Below are 19,251 nucleotides of genomic sequence, written 5' to 3' on the forward strand. Positions count from 1 at the left end.
AGACAGGCAGAGCAGAATGGTGGGGCTAAAAAATAATATGCAGAAAACCAAAGTAGAAACAGCAGTTCGCAATTGGTAGCGAGGTGCTGGAAGTAGTAAGACAATATGCCTACTTAGGGCAGGTAGTGACCGCTAATACAGATCATGAAAGGGAAATAACTAGAAGAATAAGAATGGGTGGAGCGCATATAGCAGGTTCTCCCAGATCACGAATGGCAGTTTACCATTATCCCTCAAGAGAAAAGTCTACGACAGCTGTATCTTACCGGTACTCATCTATGGGGCAGAAATGTGGAGGCTAATAAAGAGGGTTCAGCTTAAGTTAAGGACAACACAGTGAGCTATGGATAGGAAAATGACAGGTGTAACGTTAAGAAACCAGAAGTATATAGGCAGAGTGGATGAGGGAACAAACGTGGGTTAATGACATCCTAGTTGAAATCAAGAGGAAGAAGTGGGCTTGGGCAGGGCACGTAATGCAAAGGCAAGATAACGGCTGGTCCTTAAGGGTAACAGAGTGGATTCCAAGAGAAGGCAAGCGTAGCAGGGGGTGGCAGGAAGTTAGGTGGGCGGGTGAGATTAAGGAGTTTGCGGGAATGCGGTGGCCGCAGCTGGCAAAGGACAGGGTTAATTGGAGACATGGGAGAGGCGTTCACCCTTCAGTGGGCGTAGTCAGGCTGATGATGACGATGATGACATTCCTCCAGAATAAATTTTTTTTTACAGGCACCTATGGATGTCGCTGAAAGCCAGGAGACTTTGGCAGGCCCATCACAACAGGTATTTTACAATATGCCATTTTGTGACTGCATCAATTCGAAGAACAACAGTGTCTGCGTTTATGTCGCAGAACGAGCGACCAAAAACAGATTTCTGTAACAGAATGCATCCTGGCACTGGCTCAGAGGAAGTTTTCTCTGAATCGCCTCAACACATTAGTCATTTTTTATAATCCTTTTGACAGAACTGAAAACACAGCCTAGCAGTGTGATGCTTTTCTATTTTTCAGTAGTTGCTTAGAACTGAATACATCTTATGCTTTGGTAGAAGCATATTTCTCAAGAATAAAATTTTTTTTCACAGGCACCTATGGATGTCACTGAAAGCCAGGAAACTTTACCAGGCCCATCACAACAGGTATGTTACGATATACCATTTTGTGACAGCAACTGCTAGAAGATTGACAGTGTCGGTGAGTTTATCTCGCAGCACGAGTCACGAAACGAGTGAATTTTTATGTAAAAGAAAGCTTCCTGGCGCAGGCTCAGAGGAGGTTTTGACCCAAGCCACCTCAGCACACCAGTCATATCTTTATTCCTTCAGACATAACTCAAAACGGTCTAGTAGTGTGATGCTTCTCCACTTTTCACTAGGTGCTTAAAACTGAACGCTTGTTATGTCTCGGTACACACACATTTCTCCTGAACAAAATTTTTTTACAGGCATCTATGGATGTGGCCACAATGCTGGACATTCAGCCAGGGCCATCTCAAGCCTTTCAACTTACACCAGTAAGTTTCATATCGTCCTGTGTGGTTTCCATCCAGGTTTATTCACTGCATGAGGTAGGATGTCGTTGCAATTCTGCAATGTAAAGTGCAGTAGAACCTGCAGTTGTTTGTCAGGCCCCGTGCTTACCGGAGACAGTAGCAGAGTGCAGAAGGTTCTGCAAAGATCCTTCATATAGGATGGTACCTTTTTGTGGAACCACATAAGCACATTAGTAACTGCCACAATATTCTTTCATGTGCCTTCATTGCTTATGTTCGTTACACAAATCAATATAGTCATCTCGTCAGAGTTCCACTAAAAATAATCTGTCAGTATCAAGAGAAATTTGGCTATGCAAGACATACTCCACCAGGTCAGTGATATCTTTTCTACAAAATTTTCTCACGTTATTCCAAACTGGTTTTACTGATTTTGGACAAGGTCATTGACAGCTATGTAGAAAGTATTCGGTGCAAACTGGCATGCGTGCTACATGAACAATTTGTACTGTCATGTTTTCTTCTTTTTCAGTTGTTCCTTGTATAAGTTTTCATGAAATACTTCTTATATAGGTACATGCCAACCTCTTTAACGTCAGTTCCAGTGGGCATTCAGAAAAGGAGATTGCACGACACAAAATTTAATGCAATAATTTTTAAAGCTGTATATATTCACGCTTCTACACAGTTGTGCTATTAACCCTGCTTTATTTCTGCAACACTTTGAGTGTATAATAAAAATAAAATGTGTAGACATATAACATTACCTTAACATGCTAGGTGATATGAGTTTAACAATGTGCGAGCGTTTTTCTTTTGCAGTGATATCGAAAGGCATTGAGTACATATGCACTGAAGCTGTTGCGTGGCCCAGTAGTGGGCATGCCGAGTAATGTTGTGATTAGCCTCATGTCCTGCTTTCCTTCTTATGCCTTGATGCATGGCGGAGGAGAACAGGGCAACAGGCATCCTAAGGTGGGCTGCATTACTAAACAGTTTATCTTATGCAGGAACTTCCGACTTTGCCAACCGACCCAGCCTCTGTTGGGACGCCACGAAGAAGGAGGCCAGCAATGGTAAATGGACCTGTCAAATGTGCCTATTTCTGAAGCAGAATTCCACACCATGAATGTCAAATGCTTGTGCATATGCCAAGAGCGTATTTGATAGTGTGAGTGGCCCATCCACAGCATGCATTATTAGCATAATCTTTAACACAGCATGTGCAGGCACCCAGACTGTGTGAATGGACTTAGCTTGATTTCGCCGTGGCAATTTTTACAAATATCTACTAACTGATCTGCATGGTATATTGTATGCAATGATTAATCAATAAACCAATGAATTTTTAAGTGTGTGAGTGGCCTGCATATCAAGCTGAGGAGCACATTATGGAATCTTCTTCTTGGACACCTCTCCATATACCAGAGGAGAATCAGTGAGTCACAGCTTCATTTATTGATCTATTCAAGTACCCTAAGGGTCCACTAGGGGCATTACATAGGGGGAGATGGGGGGGGGGGACACATTCGGAACAAAATTGTTTCAAAAACAAAAAAAAGCAGCGTAGGTACGGCACTCAGGTGCAAGTCGAGAAACATCATTGCCAAGTAAATATTCTTACGAAAATTCACAAAGAAAAAATAAACAGCAGGTGCGAATTAGTCATCTGAGAAATCAAATTTTGTTACTGAAAGTGTGAGGAATCCATATAAGAAAGTGATCCTGACTGAAATAACAAAGACTCTGTTATCATGACAATCCTGGAAGGAAAATCATTGCATTCTTTCATCATTAAGGTTGCAGGTGAATTTTTGTACTTTTCCATCTGGACAAAAACAGGGTTACCCTTGTGGCATTACCGGCTTGATGCGAGGTGAGGTGCTGGTAAAATATGTGACAGGGCAAATGATCTGTTGCTATGGAACAATGTGCGAGAAAAAGATGATCAAGTGAATTTTCTGTGCGTTGTGAGTGATGGCATGCTGAGCATTTCCATCAGAGGTGAATCACTTTGATATTAAAGTAGGACGAGAAGATTAACTGAGCTTCTTCATTCTTCTTTTAATGGAACATTCATAGTGCTTTGTGTTTTATATGTGCACACTGTTGTAACTGTGGTATGCAAGGCTTGGGTGTGCATTGTTCTGAAGATGCATTGCATTTTCTATCTCTCTTCATAGGAGGACACACCCGAAAAAGCTTACTTGAGAGCAAGGGCTGCATGGTTTTCTGCAATGCATGCTCAGTCAAGAAAAAGCATAAAAAGGCTGCAGCAAACAAGGCGGAGACTGCAAAAGAAAATTGCGGAACTAAAATCTGTTCTGTCAGCTTTAACTACGGAGAATATCCTCCTGACAGAGCAAGTGTCTGTTTTAGATGGCCTGGGTAAAGTAAATAAGCACCTACTTAAAAGAAAAGTCGGAAAGCATGGTGGAATTGGCACTCCAAAGCAGTACTCCCCTGAACTGAGAACTTTTGCCTTAATTTTAATTTCTATTCCCCACGAGCCTATCAGTATGTCAGGAAAGTTTTTGACACGTGCCTCCCACATCCCAGAACTCTGCGAAAATGGTATGAGACTGTTGATGGCCAGGCAGGACTTTCAACAGAAGCTTTCAATGCACTAAAAATGAAGTGTGCTGAAACAGCAAGCAAGGGGCACCGAACAGTTTGCAGCCTCATGGTTGATGAAATGGCTATTCGGCAAAACATCCAGTGGAACAAATGCAACTTTGAAGGGTTTGTTGACTTTGGCAGTGGCATTGACAGCGACTCTTTGCCACAAGCAAAGGCTGCATTCGTTATAATGGCTGTGGCTATTAATGGGCAATGGAAGTTGCCCCTTGGGTACTTCCTAGTTGATGGCCTAATTGGAACACAGAGGGCTAACCTTTTCACCCAGTGCCTTCATAAGGCACAGGATGCTGGAGCTATGGTTGCTTCACTCATTTGTGACGGGGCGCCCGCAAATCTGGCTATGTTGCAAGAGCTTGGGTGTGATTTCCAACATGTGGGAGACCTAAAAACAACCTTTCGACACCCAACTACCCAGGAACCAGTGGCAGCTTTTTTGGATCCCTGCCATATGCTAAAACTTGTGAGGAATGCACTGGCACACAAGAGGTACTTTATTGACCACCAAGGAAGGACAGTGTCATGGGAGCATATTGAGCGGCTGCATGCTGTGCAGTAGAAAGAAGGCCTACATTTGGCTAACAAGTTGCGCAGAGCTCATATTGAGTGGCAGCGGCAGCCCATGAATGTTAGACTTGCTGCCCAAGTAATGAGCACTTCTGTTGCGACAGCACTAGCCGAGTGCAGGGAACTTGACCTGGAAGGTTTTTCTGGCACACAGGCAACAGAGAATTTTTTGTTGAAAATTAATGAGACATTTGATGCCCTAAATTCTAGAAGCCCATATCAGAAAGGTTGGAAGAAACCTATAAATGAAAAGAACATTGAAGCTTTCGAAGGCATATTCAAAACCACAACCCATTACCGCTCTTCCTTGAAGGAGTCTGCAAATGGAAGACGAATAATTGAAACAAACCGAAAGACAGGTTTCTTAGGTTTTATCATCTGCATGCAAAACCTGATTAGTCTTTTTCATTTTCTTGTCACTGAAAAACGAGTGCTGAAGTACATTCCGGCCCACAAAATTTGCCAGGACCATTTGGAACTGTTTTTTGGCCTGATTCGAGCTCATGGCGGGCATAATGACAACCCTACTACACAGCAGTTTCGTGCAGCCTTAAAAAAAGTGATTGTTCAAAGTGAACTGTCTGATGTATCAAAAGGCAACTGTCTGAGCCTGGACAGCATCTCCATATTGTCATGCAGCAGTGCAACAGTTATTTCTTCTCAGGTCTTGAATATATCTGCACCAAGGAGGCAACTTCTAGACAGTGATGCTGTTCAGCAGTCTCAGGTAACAGCTGCAGACCATGACTACATCATAGCTCCAGGCTACATCAGTGAATGTGGAGGCCGAATTGTGGCTTACATGGCAGGTTATGTAGCTCATAAATTGGCTGCAAAGCTGACTTGTGAGCACTGCACAAGTGCACTACTCACAACAGAACGAGGAAACATTTACTCACTAATTAAGAGGAAAAGTAAAGGAGGGCTGAAATACCCATCAGAAAGTGTACTGAAGATCTGTCAAAAACCGGAGGCGGTGATCAGTACAGCAGTGCGCCTGAACAAATTGGCATCAAGAACACTACTCACGGATCTTCTTCACGAGGTTCTTTACGCATTCCACGGTAGAGAGCTCTTCAATGAACTTCATGAGCACATGTTCGACAACTCTCCACTCGACAATCATTACATACACCTTGTCAGAAGTGTTGCAGAGAATTACATCAACATGCGCTTGTTTCATGTTGGCAAGCAGGCAACCGAGAGCCTGCACACTGCTCAGGTCCGGCAGATGTTTAAAAAAATAACTCAATTCAAGGGGCAGTGACTGATGCGACAGTGACAATTCAAAAATCAGACTTGGTTTTCGTCAGCACATTTCTTAATTTACCGTAGAGTATGAATGCAACCAGCCTATAGGGGTCCCATGCTTCATGTTGACACTGCAGCTTGCTGCCGCAATGTGAGCTGAATAAGAATCTTACATGTAACAGACTTTCATGTCTGACTTTGTCAGAATAAAATTCTATTCAAACGGCCGCTCACAGTTTAGAGTAGATTACAACCTGTCATACTGAGTATTGAAAAGAATAGCTTTTTAATGTGAATGCGTCATGTACGCCACCAACTTGGGCTCATGCTTGATGGCAGTCTCTGTCAGTTTTTTCAGGAGTAATCAGGGTTTTGATTTAGCTTGATTGCTACTGAATCAACCAGAAATTACCTGCTTCCTAAAATCAGATTTTCTTCTTTTGTGGTAAATGAACAATACGCACATTTTAAAACAGAAGTCAGTTAAGTAAAATCAGTACATTTCCAGAGCGCAAATGCTAGTTCTTGTTCATGAATCTATATGCTGTAGACTCACAGATGGACATGTACTATTGGTCACTGATGTTCAAGAATAGGGGCTGCAGTTAGCAGTCTCCCAGAGCTTTCTTTACAGCGTGCCTGCACTACTGTCCTTTAGGGTACAGGGTGACTGAGGTATCTCGTATTTTGTAAAAAATATGGAGTGCATGTTTTTCATACTATAGAAGCCAGAATAATCAAGAGAGTAATTAGTGTACCATACTTACAATTTTAGTTCTAGATATTCAACACAACTGAAGGTGATTTTGGCCTTTCAAAGTAATAGTGTCAAAAGGGGGTGATCATCCCACTGCACGCAGAAACAGAGTAAGCACTAGCATATAAGTTTTGCAACAAATTCATGTTCTTAAATGATGAAAACACTTTTCCACATGCACTTGGTACATTCATGCATACAGAGGACAACCTTATCATTCTACCAGCCGCAATTTGTACATTATATTAAACATTCTTTAGCTGTCATCACGCCTTAGTTGTGCACAGCTCAAATGCCCGACTTATGTGCAGACTATGTTGGTTGGCTCGTGGTTTTGACAAATATAAAACAGCATGTGCACACAAGTACCACATAGTACACAACAAACAGAACAGAAAATTGGACAGAAAATTATGCTATTTCTATACTGTTTCAGGCTAGGCAGATAAGAGTCAAATACAACAATGCAACAATAGAAACAGTGTCAGCAGGGTGCTCCCTTTCTTTACATATATTACAGAAAGGAATACATGAAGCAGAAGGGAGGAAAATGATTCACTTTTTCCACTAGCTGCGACAACTGTTACCAATTTTTCAAGTCACTTCCATGCAGTGCTCCAATTACATTGCATTTGCATCGCTTAAATTTTATCAACTTTGTGATGCAGAAACAACTACCGAGAAATTAAAGCTTTCACACAATTTGGCAAGATCGGTCCACAAATATTTTTCTGTCGCAAAGCCCCCATTTACTGCCTTCCTATATATGTTTTACGCTCTCTGTTTGAATGGTTCATGGTTGCAAAGTGATCTAATTCAGTTGTGCATTTCTTCTTCTGGTCTTTTTTGTTGAATCCTTTTTATGTGTGTTCTCCTTCCATGTGTTATCACTTTTGTTAAAAGATTTTGCTTGCTTCAGGTAGCAAGCTATGTTTTGTAATAAGTGTTATGCTGTTTCAAACCTTTTTAAAGCTCATATTTTGATTGTCCAATAAAATACAAATTTTGGACTGCATTAATCCGTTTAATCAGCTGAATGCAAGAAAGTGCAACTCGGCGAGGTGGTCGCGAGGGTCGACTCGGCATCTCGGTAAACGGTAAGTTGCGAGGTACACTCAATCTTACAGAGGCATGGCCTTACACTTCACCACCCTTAAGCGCAAATGTTTTAAACCTAACACTGCGCCTACTAAACCCGGCTGTGTGTCCTCACGCTCGCACAACAGCACTCGATCGAGACAGCAGCGCGGGTCGGTCGATCCACTGGGTCCATATCGGAGAAAACTTGCACGCAGTTGACATATCGCTCGCACAGCGTACAGTAAACATATGGTACGCTTTCAGACTGCTTCGCGTATCGCTTTGCTGACGGATACCATCGCGTGCGGCGCGGCTCCCTTGGCACTGCACGCTTCGGTGAGCACACCGCGGCCCACGCATATCGGTCGCCACCAGTTGTGACCGTCATGCATAGGGGAATGTAGACGCAACGGGTATGCTTACAAGGACACGGTCTGGACGAGTTTGTATTTTTTTGTGGTTAATACAGCGCGGGAAAAATACACAAAAATGAAGGAACACGCAGAACACGTATTCACACACAAAACAGTTAAGCGCCGACTCGCACTTTTTCTTCCCGCGCTGCTGTAACCATAAACCAGCGTGTCACTGTCGTCTATCGCTTTATGAGCCGTCGGCACTGTCAATTTCTCCTTGGAACAAGGCTAGCAGCGTTGAGGGACGCAACCGCACAAAGCCGAAAGAGAATAGCGCCAAGCCAAGCCTTTTCAGAGAAAGCTGTCGCGGGCTTCCAAAACAACCGCTTTCGTCAAGACGGCATCCTGAATGAACTAAGCGCACAGCAATGAAGACCAGCACCGACTACAGGCCTCTGGAACTTTGTGCCTCCCGCGGACCACAACGATTGAATAAAAATGCGAATTTCCAACTCTACTCGACCGGTCTGCCGACATGGGTGATGCGTGAAGCAGACGACTCCGCTGCGCCCAACGCTGCTATTGGCTGCGCCATCGGCCAACAAATCCCAGTAGGCCTTGCAAAACCACGTGACTTCCTGCACGTTTTTTGTCATGCGGCTTGGATAGCGAGGGTACAGTGTACTAGAATATACTTAAGTATTCTAGTACACTGTAGCGAGGGCCTCTCCTATGGTTTCCTTCCTCCGTGCCAGGCACTAATTATTACCATGAGGGAAGGTGGCGCCACCTTCCCTCTAGGGAAGGTGTTTTTAGCTTCTAACAAGGTATTCAAAAAAGTAAAAGAGTTCAATAGGTCACTTCTTAATGGTTCTGAGGAGAAAAAGAAAAGTATTGCAGTCATACCTTATGTTCATCGGTTTTCTCATCAACTAGATATGGTTAGTTAGTAGTGTTTGTGCGAAGGTTGCTGCGCGCTCTAGCAGTGGTGTATGTGATAAAAGAAAGCGGTGCACTGTGAATCACGGGAACCGCTATGTCAGATGTTCAAAAGGAGTGGTGTATCACATTCCCTTTTCTTGTGGCCGGACCTATATTGGTCAAACGGGCCGCTGCCTTAATGTGCGCTTGCAAGAGCATTTTTTGTCATTGAATAAGTCGCCTTCATCTAATCTCGCTAAGCACTGTTCGAAATGCAGCGGCTGCAAGCCTTTGCTTGACCAAACTAAAATCTTGTTCCGACACTCTAATCAGCTAACCAGAGAGATTTCAGAGGCCTATCACATCCGTAAGAATCAGCACACGTGTGTTGCCGACCCTATGGTGGTTTTGCATGCGAGCGAGTTTTCTTATCTTGACGCACCTGCATGAGAACTTTTCCTGTTACGCCTGCGCGATGGTATTTGTTTTGTTTGTAATTGTTCTTCCTTTTGTGTGTTTCTCGAATAAACGCCCAGTTGCGAGTAAGCGCTTGAGTTGTTTGGTCTCCCTTGTCTGTTGTCCCAAGTGCGCTTTATATAATTTTTGAAAAAGGTAATATTTAGACATAGCCACCTCAATTTTTTCCGTGCCTGGTCAAAGGTGAGAAACTCGCGTAGACGGTGGCGCCACCTTTCCTCTAGGTAATATTTAGACATAGCCTCCTCTATTTTTTCCGTGCCTGGTCAAAGGCTGCTGAAGCGCCGTCTGACTCCGCCATGTTTCTCCGCGGGGCGGCGCTGCCAGCCCTGGATGGAGAAAGTCCCCGATGAATGGCGATTAAGTAGAATGAACATGATATATAAGGGAAAGGGGGACAAAGCAGACGTAAGTAACTATCGCCCCATAACAGTGACATCTGTGGTTTACAGGGTGGTGATGCAAATTATAAAGGATAGACTGCAGGCTTGGGTGGAGAACGAGGGGGTGTTAGGGGAACTACAGAATGGGTTCCGGAAACAAAGGAGGTTGGAGGACAATCTATTTTCATTGACACAGTGTATAGAAATTGCGGAAAAGGAACATAGGCCCTTATTGCTAGCATTTCTGGATATTAGGGGAGCCTATGACAACGTTACTCAGGAGCATTTGTGGGACATACTGGGCACATTGGATGTGAAAAATGGAGCAATTAATCTTTTAAAAGATATATAGAGAGGTAACAGAGTGCTCATAAAATGGAAAAAAAATGTATCAGGGCCTGTAGAGATACAGCGGGGGCTTAGACAAGGATGTCCTCTGGCCCCTTTGTTGTTCATGTTGTACCTGCAAGGTTTGGAAGCCAAGCTAGAGGGGAGCGGACTAGGCTTCAACCTATCTTTTTTCAAGCAAGGGGAATTGATTAAACAGACATTACCGGGACTAATATACGCGGACGATATAGTGATAATGGCTGACAACAAGGAAGACCTGCAGAAGTTGTCAGACATATGCAGTACAGAGGGAGATAGATTAGGCTTCAAGTATAGTAAGGAAAAATCTGCAGTCATGATATTTAATGAAGAGGGCGGCGAGCATAGAATACAGGAGTTCGTGCTAAGTGTAGTGAATGAGTACAAGTATCTTGGGGTGTGGATAAATAACAGTGCTGAGTATCTGACAGAGCATGAAAAATATGTAATGAATAAAGCTAGTAGGAATGCAGCTGTCATGAAAAATAGGGCACTGTGGAATTACAATAGGTATGAGGTGGTAAGAGGGATCTGGAAAGGGGTGATGATCCCTAGCCTGACCTTCGGTAATGCGGTCCTGTGTATGAGGTCAGATGTTCAAGCAAGGCTGGAAATTTAACAACGGGGAGTAGGGAGGTTAGCTTTGGGAGCACATGGCAATACACCAAATCAGGGGGTACAGGGTGATATGGGATGGGCGTCTTTCGAGAGCAGAGAGGCTAGCAGTAAGATAGCATTTGAGGAACGATTGAGAAAGATGGAGGAAAAGCAGTGGGCTAGGAAAGTTTTCAGATACCTGTATATAAAGAATGTTGACACGAAATGGAGAAAGCGAACTAGAAAAATGACAAGCAAATATCTGGACAGCGGTAAGGGGGCAAATCAGCAATTATCGGTTAAGAAAAAGGTTAAAGAAACAGAGAGAGCTCTGTGGAAAACAGGGATGCTGACGAAATCGGCACTGGGAACATACCGGACCTTTAAACAGGAAATTGTCAAAGAAAATATCTATGATAATTGTAGGGGATGCTCTTTGTTGTTTGAGGCCAGGACTGGAGTTTTGCGGACTAAGACGTATAGAGTCAGGCACCAGGAGATAGACACTTTGTGCATTGCGTGCGGAGAGGAGGAGGAAACGGCTGAACACTTGATACTTTTCTGTAAAGGGCTTCACCCTACAGTGGAAAGCAGCGGGGCTGACTTACCCAAGGCATTGGGGTTTAGGGATAGTGAAGGGAAAGTGGATTTTAAGAGGTCAGAAGTAACCAAGCGAAGGTTATCTGATTGGTGGCTAAAAGCAAGACAGGAGCAAAATTTCACAAGACATGGCTAGGTTGCTTGAGCCACCGCCCGATGCAAAGGGTTCAGCCGTATCTATCCATCCATCCATCGACGGGCGTGCGCGTAGTAGCGGCCGGCTGCATGCAGGAGCTTCGGCGGCGCCCTTTTGCTCCTTCTTTCTGGGGATGTTTATTTGTTTATTGTTTATTGTAATACCCACAGCGCCACAAGTGGCATTACAGTGGGGGGAATAACACATCATACAAACGAAAAGAAAGGTAACAAAGTGCAGCACATACAATGCAACCATGATGCAACAGTAATACAGCCTAAAAACAGCCTTCACAGAGATGAAGAGAATAAATCACCTGACGTAATTAATACCACCTCATCAGAGAGCCGGTTCCAATCTCTTTAGACCTAGGGAAAAAAGCATATTTGTACATCTCTGATTTACAGTTAATTTCCTTAACTTTTAATCAATGGGCACGACGTAGCGAAATATATTTTGGTGAATGGATGTACAGGTCACGGTTTATGCCAGTATTGGAATAGTAAATACCATGAAAAAATTTTAACCTCAAACAATATCTACGTTTTTCAAGCGTCTTCCATCCCAGTGAGTTTTTTGCACGTGAAACGCTAAAGCTCCTGGTATAGTTGTTAAAGACATATCGGATACCCAAGTCTTGTACCCTCTCAAGTTTATCTATATCCGTTTTATGCCAAGGGTCCCATACTGAGCAGGCATATTCGAGAACCGAGCGAACGTTTGTCATAAAAAGTAACTCTTTTGTTTCTAAAGGGAATTTCTTGGTGTTACGCCTTAAAAAAACAAGAACGCGACACGCCTTTCCTGTTACATAGTCGACATGTCGTCTCCAGCTTAGGTTGGAGGTTATGAATACGCCGAGATATTTGTATTCTGATACTGACGAAAGTTGTGTCCCATTAATTGTGTAAGAGAATTCATGGGGCTTTTTCTTTTTTGTGACTCGCATATACACAGATTTTTGCAAGTTAATAAACATACCCCATATCTTACACCAATCAGACACCCTGTTCAAATCATTCTGTAACTGCACACAGTCATTCGGACTATCAACGACCCTATACAATGCGCAGTCATCTGCAAACAGACGAATATGAGAAGAGATATTAGAGCAAATGTCATTCATAAAGATAAAAAATAACAAAGGTCCGAGCACTGATCCTTGAGGTACACCAGAAGATACAATGCATTCGCTTGATAATTTTCCATTAATAACCACTCTTTGTTTCCTTAAGTGCAAGTAATCTTGTATCCAGTCAATCATTCTCTCATCAATGTTATACCAAGACAACTTTTCAAGCAAAAAAGAATGAGGAACAACATCAAATGCCTTCTTGAAATCCAAGAAGACGCAATCTATAGACAACCCTTCATCAAGTGCACTTGTCAGATCATGAATTAGTTCAGTCAACTGTGTTACACAAGAAAGGCCCTTACGAAAACCATGCGGCTGATTGCTTAGTAAGGAATGCGTATTCATATGATTAATAATGCTAGTGAAAAACACATGTTCCAAAACTTTACAAGCAATACTCGTCAAAGAGATGGGACGATAGTTGGAAACAACATTTCGAGGGCCAGATTTGTGCACAGGAACTACATTGGCTAACTTCCAGTCAGAAGGCAGTGCTCCTTCCTCTAAGGATTTTGTGTAAATGACTCTCAGATATGCAGACAACTCACACGCACATGCACGGAAAAGAGCAGTTGTTAGATCGTCAGGACCAGGAGCACTGGCAGCATTCAGCCCTTTGAGTATCAACTCAATTCCTCTGTGATTAAACTCGACACCACGCATGTGATCAGAATTAACTCGACCAAAATTGAGCTCGACGTGAGAGGTGTTGGAAGAAGCAGAGAATACAGAAGAAAAGAACTCGTTGAAGCACTCAGCTTTATCGATACTCTCGTCGATAATGGAACCTTCATGTACAAGAGATGGAATCGATACTTGATCCTTGCCGTTCCTTTTCATGAACTGCCAAAATTCTTTAGGGCGCTCTTTTATGGGCAAATGAAAAGAAGAAAAACGAAGTATTTTGCTTGTTTAACGGCTACCTTCGCTGCGTTTGTTGTATATTAATTTTTCATTGTTCTGTATAGAAGGATTCCTTCTATACGCCCTGTAAGCAGCCTGTCTTTTGTATATGAACCTGCGCACAGTTTTGTTAAACCAAGGCTTGCTTTTGCTTCGTCGTGACGTCAAGATCCGACTAGGGACGTACATTTCACGTAACTCTAAAATTTTTTCTTTGAACATTTTCCACAACTCGTGAACTGACGTCGTTTCAGACAGCGCTTCAAACAGGATACGAGAGCAGCGCAGATATCACTGACACGTGCTTTACCATAGCTATATATGCGACGCCGCCCGCCGTCACTAACTCTGACGTAATCCAGCTTCATTTCGCACAGGACTGAACTGTGATCACTGATCCCGGGCAAGATTACAGGAGGGTGCACAGCCTCAGGAATGTTAGTCAAGAAAAGATCTAGAACGTTGTTCCCACGGGTTGGTTGAGTCACGATTTGCGTCAAAGCGAAAGAGGCACAAATATTAAGCATTGCTTTAGTCTCCTTATTACCGCTACTTGATACCATGCCTAAATGGGACCAATCAATTTCAGGCTAACCCTTGACCACCCCCGAACATGGTGTTGAGTCAGGATCAGAAAAAATGTTGGGTGAATTACTGGCTAGTCAAGCCCGCATTAGCCAAGAACTCGCTGCCCTCACTGCTAAGATTGCCCTGTTTGACGATCGTTTCACAAAACTAGAAGCGGCTTCTGCTGCTACAAATGACGCCGCCTTTCGTGTTGAAGAATTGGAAGAAACTCTCACTGGCATAAAGGGCATTATGCATAGCATTGACCGAAACAACGATAATCTTGAGAATCGGCCCCGCAAGAACAACTTAATCATACACGGCTTGGCGAACTTCCAGATGAGACCCCTGGCACGCTACTCAAATCAGCTAACCACAACGGTAGGTGTTGCATGCAATAGCATCCAGCGTTGGCAACGATTATGCGTTAAAAGAGATGGAAAAGTAAGGCCTGTGATTTTTAAGGTGTTAAGACTTTCGAACTAAGTCTGCTATATGCGCAACGTTAGCAAATTAAAGGGATCCAAGGAATACATAACTGAGGACTTTTCGGCGCACGTGCATTCTGTGTGTAAACTGCTAAGGAATAATTCCATAGGAAGAACGCCACCAAATCTCGTCTACCGTTTGACCACCTATTCATAGACAATGTTCGGTAATCGTGGGACGATGTCAACAAGTCCTTTGTTAAAGCACTCACCAGCACAATTGCACAAAACGATCCTTTCCTCCCCTGAAACACAACCTCGTTTCAGACAGCGTTTCAAACACATGAAAGTAGGATACGAGAGCAGCGCAGATATCACTGACACGTGCTTTACCATAGCTCTATATGCGACGCCGCCCGCCGTCACTAACTCTGACGTAATCCAGCTTCATTTCGCACAGGACTGAACTGTGATCACTGATCCCGGGCAAGATAACAGGAGGGTGCACAGCCTCAGTAATGGTATCGAATACGTGATGCTGCCTGATCTCTCTGAAACAGAGTCTGCCTGGTGCAGTATTAGGATCTGGAATTTGTTTGTAGGAATTGATGCTGTATATCGACCGCCAGGTGACGGTGGCAACTCCATTTTCACTCTCACTGATTATACTGTAAAGCACAAACTTCATGACAGTAAACTGATTGTCTGTGGAGATCTGAACAGACCTCAAGTCGACTGGAATTCCTTGATAGCAACTGGCTGCGACAAGGCTCTCTGTAATACACTGACTTGGCCGTCTCATTTGATTTAACTCAGGTTGTTGATTGCACCACTAGAGAGTGCTCCATCCTGGATCTTGTCTTCGTCACAGCGAAGATAAGATAACTGTTCCCCGATCAGCCTGCCGTTCCCACCATGGCAGACATATTTCCCCATAGCCCACCGGCTACTCACCACCCAACCACGTCATATACTCACTGTTGAAGTGATGTAGATGTGAGCAACCAGCGTGCCCATGCTGCACCCGAGCAAGCATTTTCTGAGCCCTGGGGCAAACAGACAGCTGGACAGAAGATGGAACGCCATGACCGTCTCCAGGCTGGGCCCTCGCCTAGTCGTCAGACATAGTGCCACATTACCACCTTGCTACCCAGAGGTTACTACCACTGCATAAGTGCCTCTCATGAGAGGAGGCCATCATGCGGTGGCAGCTACCAACAAGCACATATGAACACGTCCTTACCCGAAGGCACAGGCGATACTGCATTACCCAATATTCAAATAAATGTCTCTTTTGCGATGCCTACCGTACCCTCTACCATATCTACTGGGAACAGAAGACTGGCCCAGCCTTCTCTGGCATTCATGTGTATTCAGATGCCACATTTGGTGCAGGAAGCGCTAATAGAGCAACGCAATCAATGCCCTAATGTGCATTGGAAGCTCTGAAGCTAGCCTGATAAATGCAAAATTCAGAGCTGAGAAGTGCGAAATTGCAGTTAAAGAGGAGGAGTTTTCCTGTAATAAATTTCTGACTTCCTTACGGCACCTACTGTGAATACGTCAAGTACACAATAAAAGTGCTGACTCATTCTAACATGTTCTGTGATACGACAATCTGCAATGTGAGCTGCATCTTTTCCACTCTGCATAGGGCATGCCCTCTTTCTCTTTTCCACTTCCCGGTTATGCTGTCCTAGCTACATAAGGAAGCACCTAACAGAGCTCGATAGATCTGTTTTCTATGATGCCAGGCCATCAATACCTCATTCACACAACACCGATACAGTTCTGCAGTCCAAAGAAATGTTCACTTATGATTATTTCAAACTACATATAGCATGTAACACAGAATTCATGTTTATGCCGTGGAGCGACAACAGATGGAATTTAAACATTGACAGTTAGTGCCACAATGGCCCCTGGACCTGTTTAGAACTCTCTTGGCAAAACAGATTCAGAGAGCAGTCTCGCAAAAAGTACCGCAATTGCACAAATACAGCCCGAGTTTGTTCCTCACTTCAGTGGTTTAAGAATGCATATCGCGTTATATTCGAAAGCAAGGACAAATATAACGTGATTTTCTTTTCCTCACTGCTCCTGAAGCTAGCTACAGCAAGCTTCACCGCAAGACTACCAAGCTCCTAGATAAAGCGAGCTTTGCGACGACCTTGGGGCCATGCTGAGCGCACAGGGTGAAAATTTGAAGGTAGAAATAAAGCTGCGCAGGCCGCCAAGAAAGAGAGGGCACTGAAATAGATGGGTGGAGTAGCGAAAAGAAAGAAGGGCGAAAGGACACAGGACTGGGCGGCATAAATCATGCTGCAATGGTGGCACGGTGCTGATGGCGGCTGCTACTGTGTGGGGGACTGCATTTAACTCATAGGAGACATTGCTGCGCTCGACAACATTGTACGCTCTTCTAGAGTGTTGCCTCTGAAATAATGTTTATGTAATATTCATGTGAAGACAATACATTGCTTTCGTATTTTTACGTGCCGTCTCCATTTTTCCAAGCTCTCAGTTGTAGTTGGCATGAGCAGGCTGGGATCGCGTTATAATTAGAATTTGTTTTTTCATTTTCATTAGGTCTCAAACTCCACACTCGCGTTATATTTACAGTCGCTTTATTTATGTGTAAATACGGTACCTGCAGAAAGCACGAGCAGTGCCCAGGGCCATTCTGCTGCACTTGCACTGACAGGCACCATGTGATTTGAAAATGACTGCAATGAGAGCATGTCAGAATTTGGGCAGGTAAAAACAAGAGCAGTCATTGCCATGGCATAATTAGTCATGATTTCAGTATAAGTATAATTGCAAAAGCAATTGCGATGCAATACCAGCCACTTAAAAGGTGATTCATTGCAAAGCTGAAAGAAGCCTGAAGAAATACGTAAGTGTATGAAAGTGTGACAATGATTAGCAGATGATTCCATGCTCCAGTGCCTTGTCCCCCAGTAACCAATGGCATTTCCCAGAAGTCTAACCAATGGTGTTTCCCAGAAGTCAGCACAACCAGAATAGAGGGTGGTACAAGAGGCACACCAAAGTTAACAGCATAGAAGCTTACTAGACTGTTTACATTGTAAGCAGAATTTTGTAATCCAGAGATGCAAGGAGGTAAGCCATCAAAAAACACCTTTATATTTATTTTTTATTTATTTATACACAGTACCTACAGCGCCCTCAATGGGGCATTATTGTAGGGGGGAAACATCATTAAGAACAAACATCTAGTACATAATAAATTAGGCGAATGATGCGGTCTACACAGAAAATACAATAAACCCATGCACACGGAAGCAAAAACAAACAAACAAACAAAATAAAAACCATTGTACAAAGGCAAACATACCCTAAACACACACATACACACAAAACAAGATACATTTTAAAATACAGCACTGCTTAAAACATAATACACTCGGACAAGAATTATTGCACTTATATTGACAGGTGGCTTTGCAAATCGGTCAGAAACGATGTAGGAGGAGCGGTAGCGACCCGCGAAGGGAGACAGTTCCAATCATGCACTGTTCACGGGAAAAAACTATATTTGAATACGTTTACACGGCAATTGTACTCGCGCACCTTAAGTGGGTGGTCAGTGCGGGCGGAAATGTAGCTGGGTTCATTAATGTATTTCTCTTTTGGAATTCCAGTTTTATTATTAAGCACATTATAAAAGAAAGAGAGTCTCAAATATTTGCGCCTGTTTTCAAGTAACGGCCATCCCAACTTCTCGCGCAAACCAGAAGAACTTTTTTGGAAATCGTAATCGGCGGACACAAACCTAGCAGCCCGTTTCTGGACGCGCTCCAGCTCCTCAATATTCAGTTTTGTATGCGGGTCCCAAACCGCGCAAGCATACTCAAGTATCCGACGTACAGTAGACATGTATAATGTCTCCTTCAGCGTAAGGGGAGCGTCCTTAAAGTTACGTCTGAGAAAGTTTAATGTGCGGCTGGCTTTAGCAGATATGTAATTTACGTGTGTATTCCATGATAGCTCAGTAGAAAAAAAGACTCCCAAGTACTTATAAGTTGAAACTGCGGATAATTCAGTGCTACCAAGGAAATAGTCTGTTTGGAGGAATTGTTTCTTTTTTGTAAACCGGACCAGATTACATTTGGAGATGTTTAGCGCCATATTCCAGTTGTTGCACCAAGAGAATACAGAGTTGAGGTCATGCTGTAGTGAAATTGCATCTGCTTCAGAAGAAATATTGCGGTAGATACAACAGTCATCAGCATAAAGTCTGATTATACTTGAAATGTTACTAGTGAGGTCATTTATAAAAATGAGAATAAGAAGAGGGCCCAAAACCGACCCCTGCGGAACACCTGAAGTTACACCCACACTTTCCGAGCTGACACCGTCGATAACCACGCACTGTCTCCTTTCCGCAAGATACGCCTCAATCCAGGATAAGAGTGAGGTAGGAATATTTAATTCTGAAAGCTTCTGTAACAATAGGAAATGTGAGCATCTAAATCGAACGCTTTTCGAAAATCTAAAAATATACAATCTACCTGACCGGCGGAGTTTAAGGAAACAGAAATGTCATGTGTGAATTCCACAAGCTATGTTTCAC

At 43.4% G+C, this 19,251-nt stretch overlaps 1 protein-coding gene across 1 annotated transcript in view; it reads left to right on the forward strand.

Moving 5' to 3' along the window:
- Positions 1–2,640, forward strand: part of LOC144132242 (uncharacterized) — a 56,989-nt gene extending 54,349 nt beyond the window's left edge. The window contains exons 5-8 of the mRNA XM_077664495.1: positions 727–780; positions 1,084–1,137; positions 1,443–1,511; positions 2,501–2,640. Of these exons, the coding sequence (XP_077520621.1) occupies positions 727–780; positions 1,084–1,137; positions 1,443–1,511; positions 2,501–2,599 (276 nt within the window). The 3' untranslated portion in view covers positions 2,600–2,640. The remainder of the gene's footprint in view (positions 1–726; positions 781–1,083; positions 1,138–1,442; positions 1,512–2,500) is intronic.
- The last annotated feature ends 16,611 nt before the right edge of the window (positions 2,641–19,251 follow it).

This window comes from Amblyomma americanum, chromosome 5 (genome assembly GCF_052857255.1).
Source record: "Amblyomma americanum isolate KBUSLIRL-KWMA chromosome 5, ASM5285725v1, whole genome shotgun sequence".
Classification (NCBI taxonomy): Eukaryota; Metazoa; Arthropoda; class Arachnida; order Ixodida; family Ixodidae; genus Amblyomma; species Amblyomma americanum.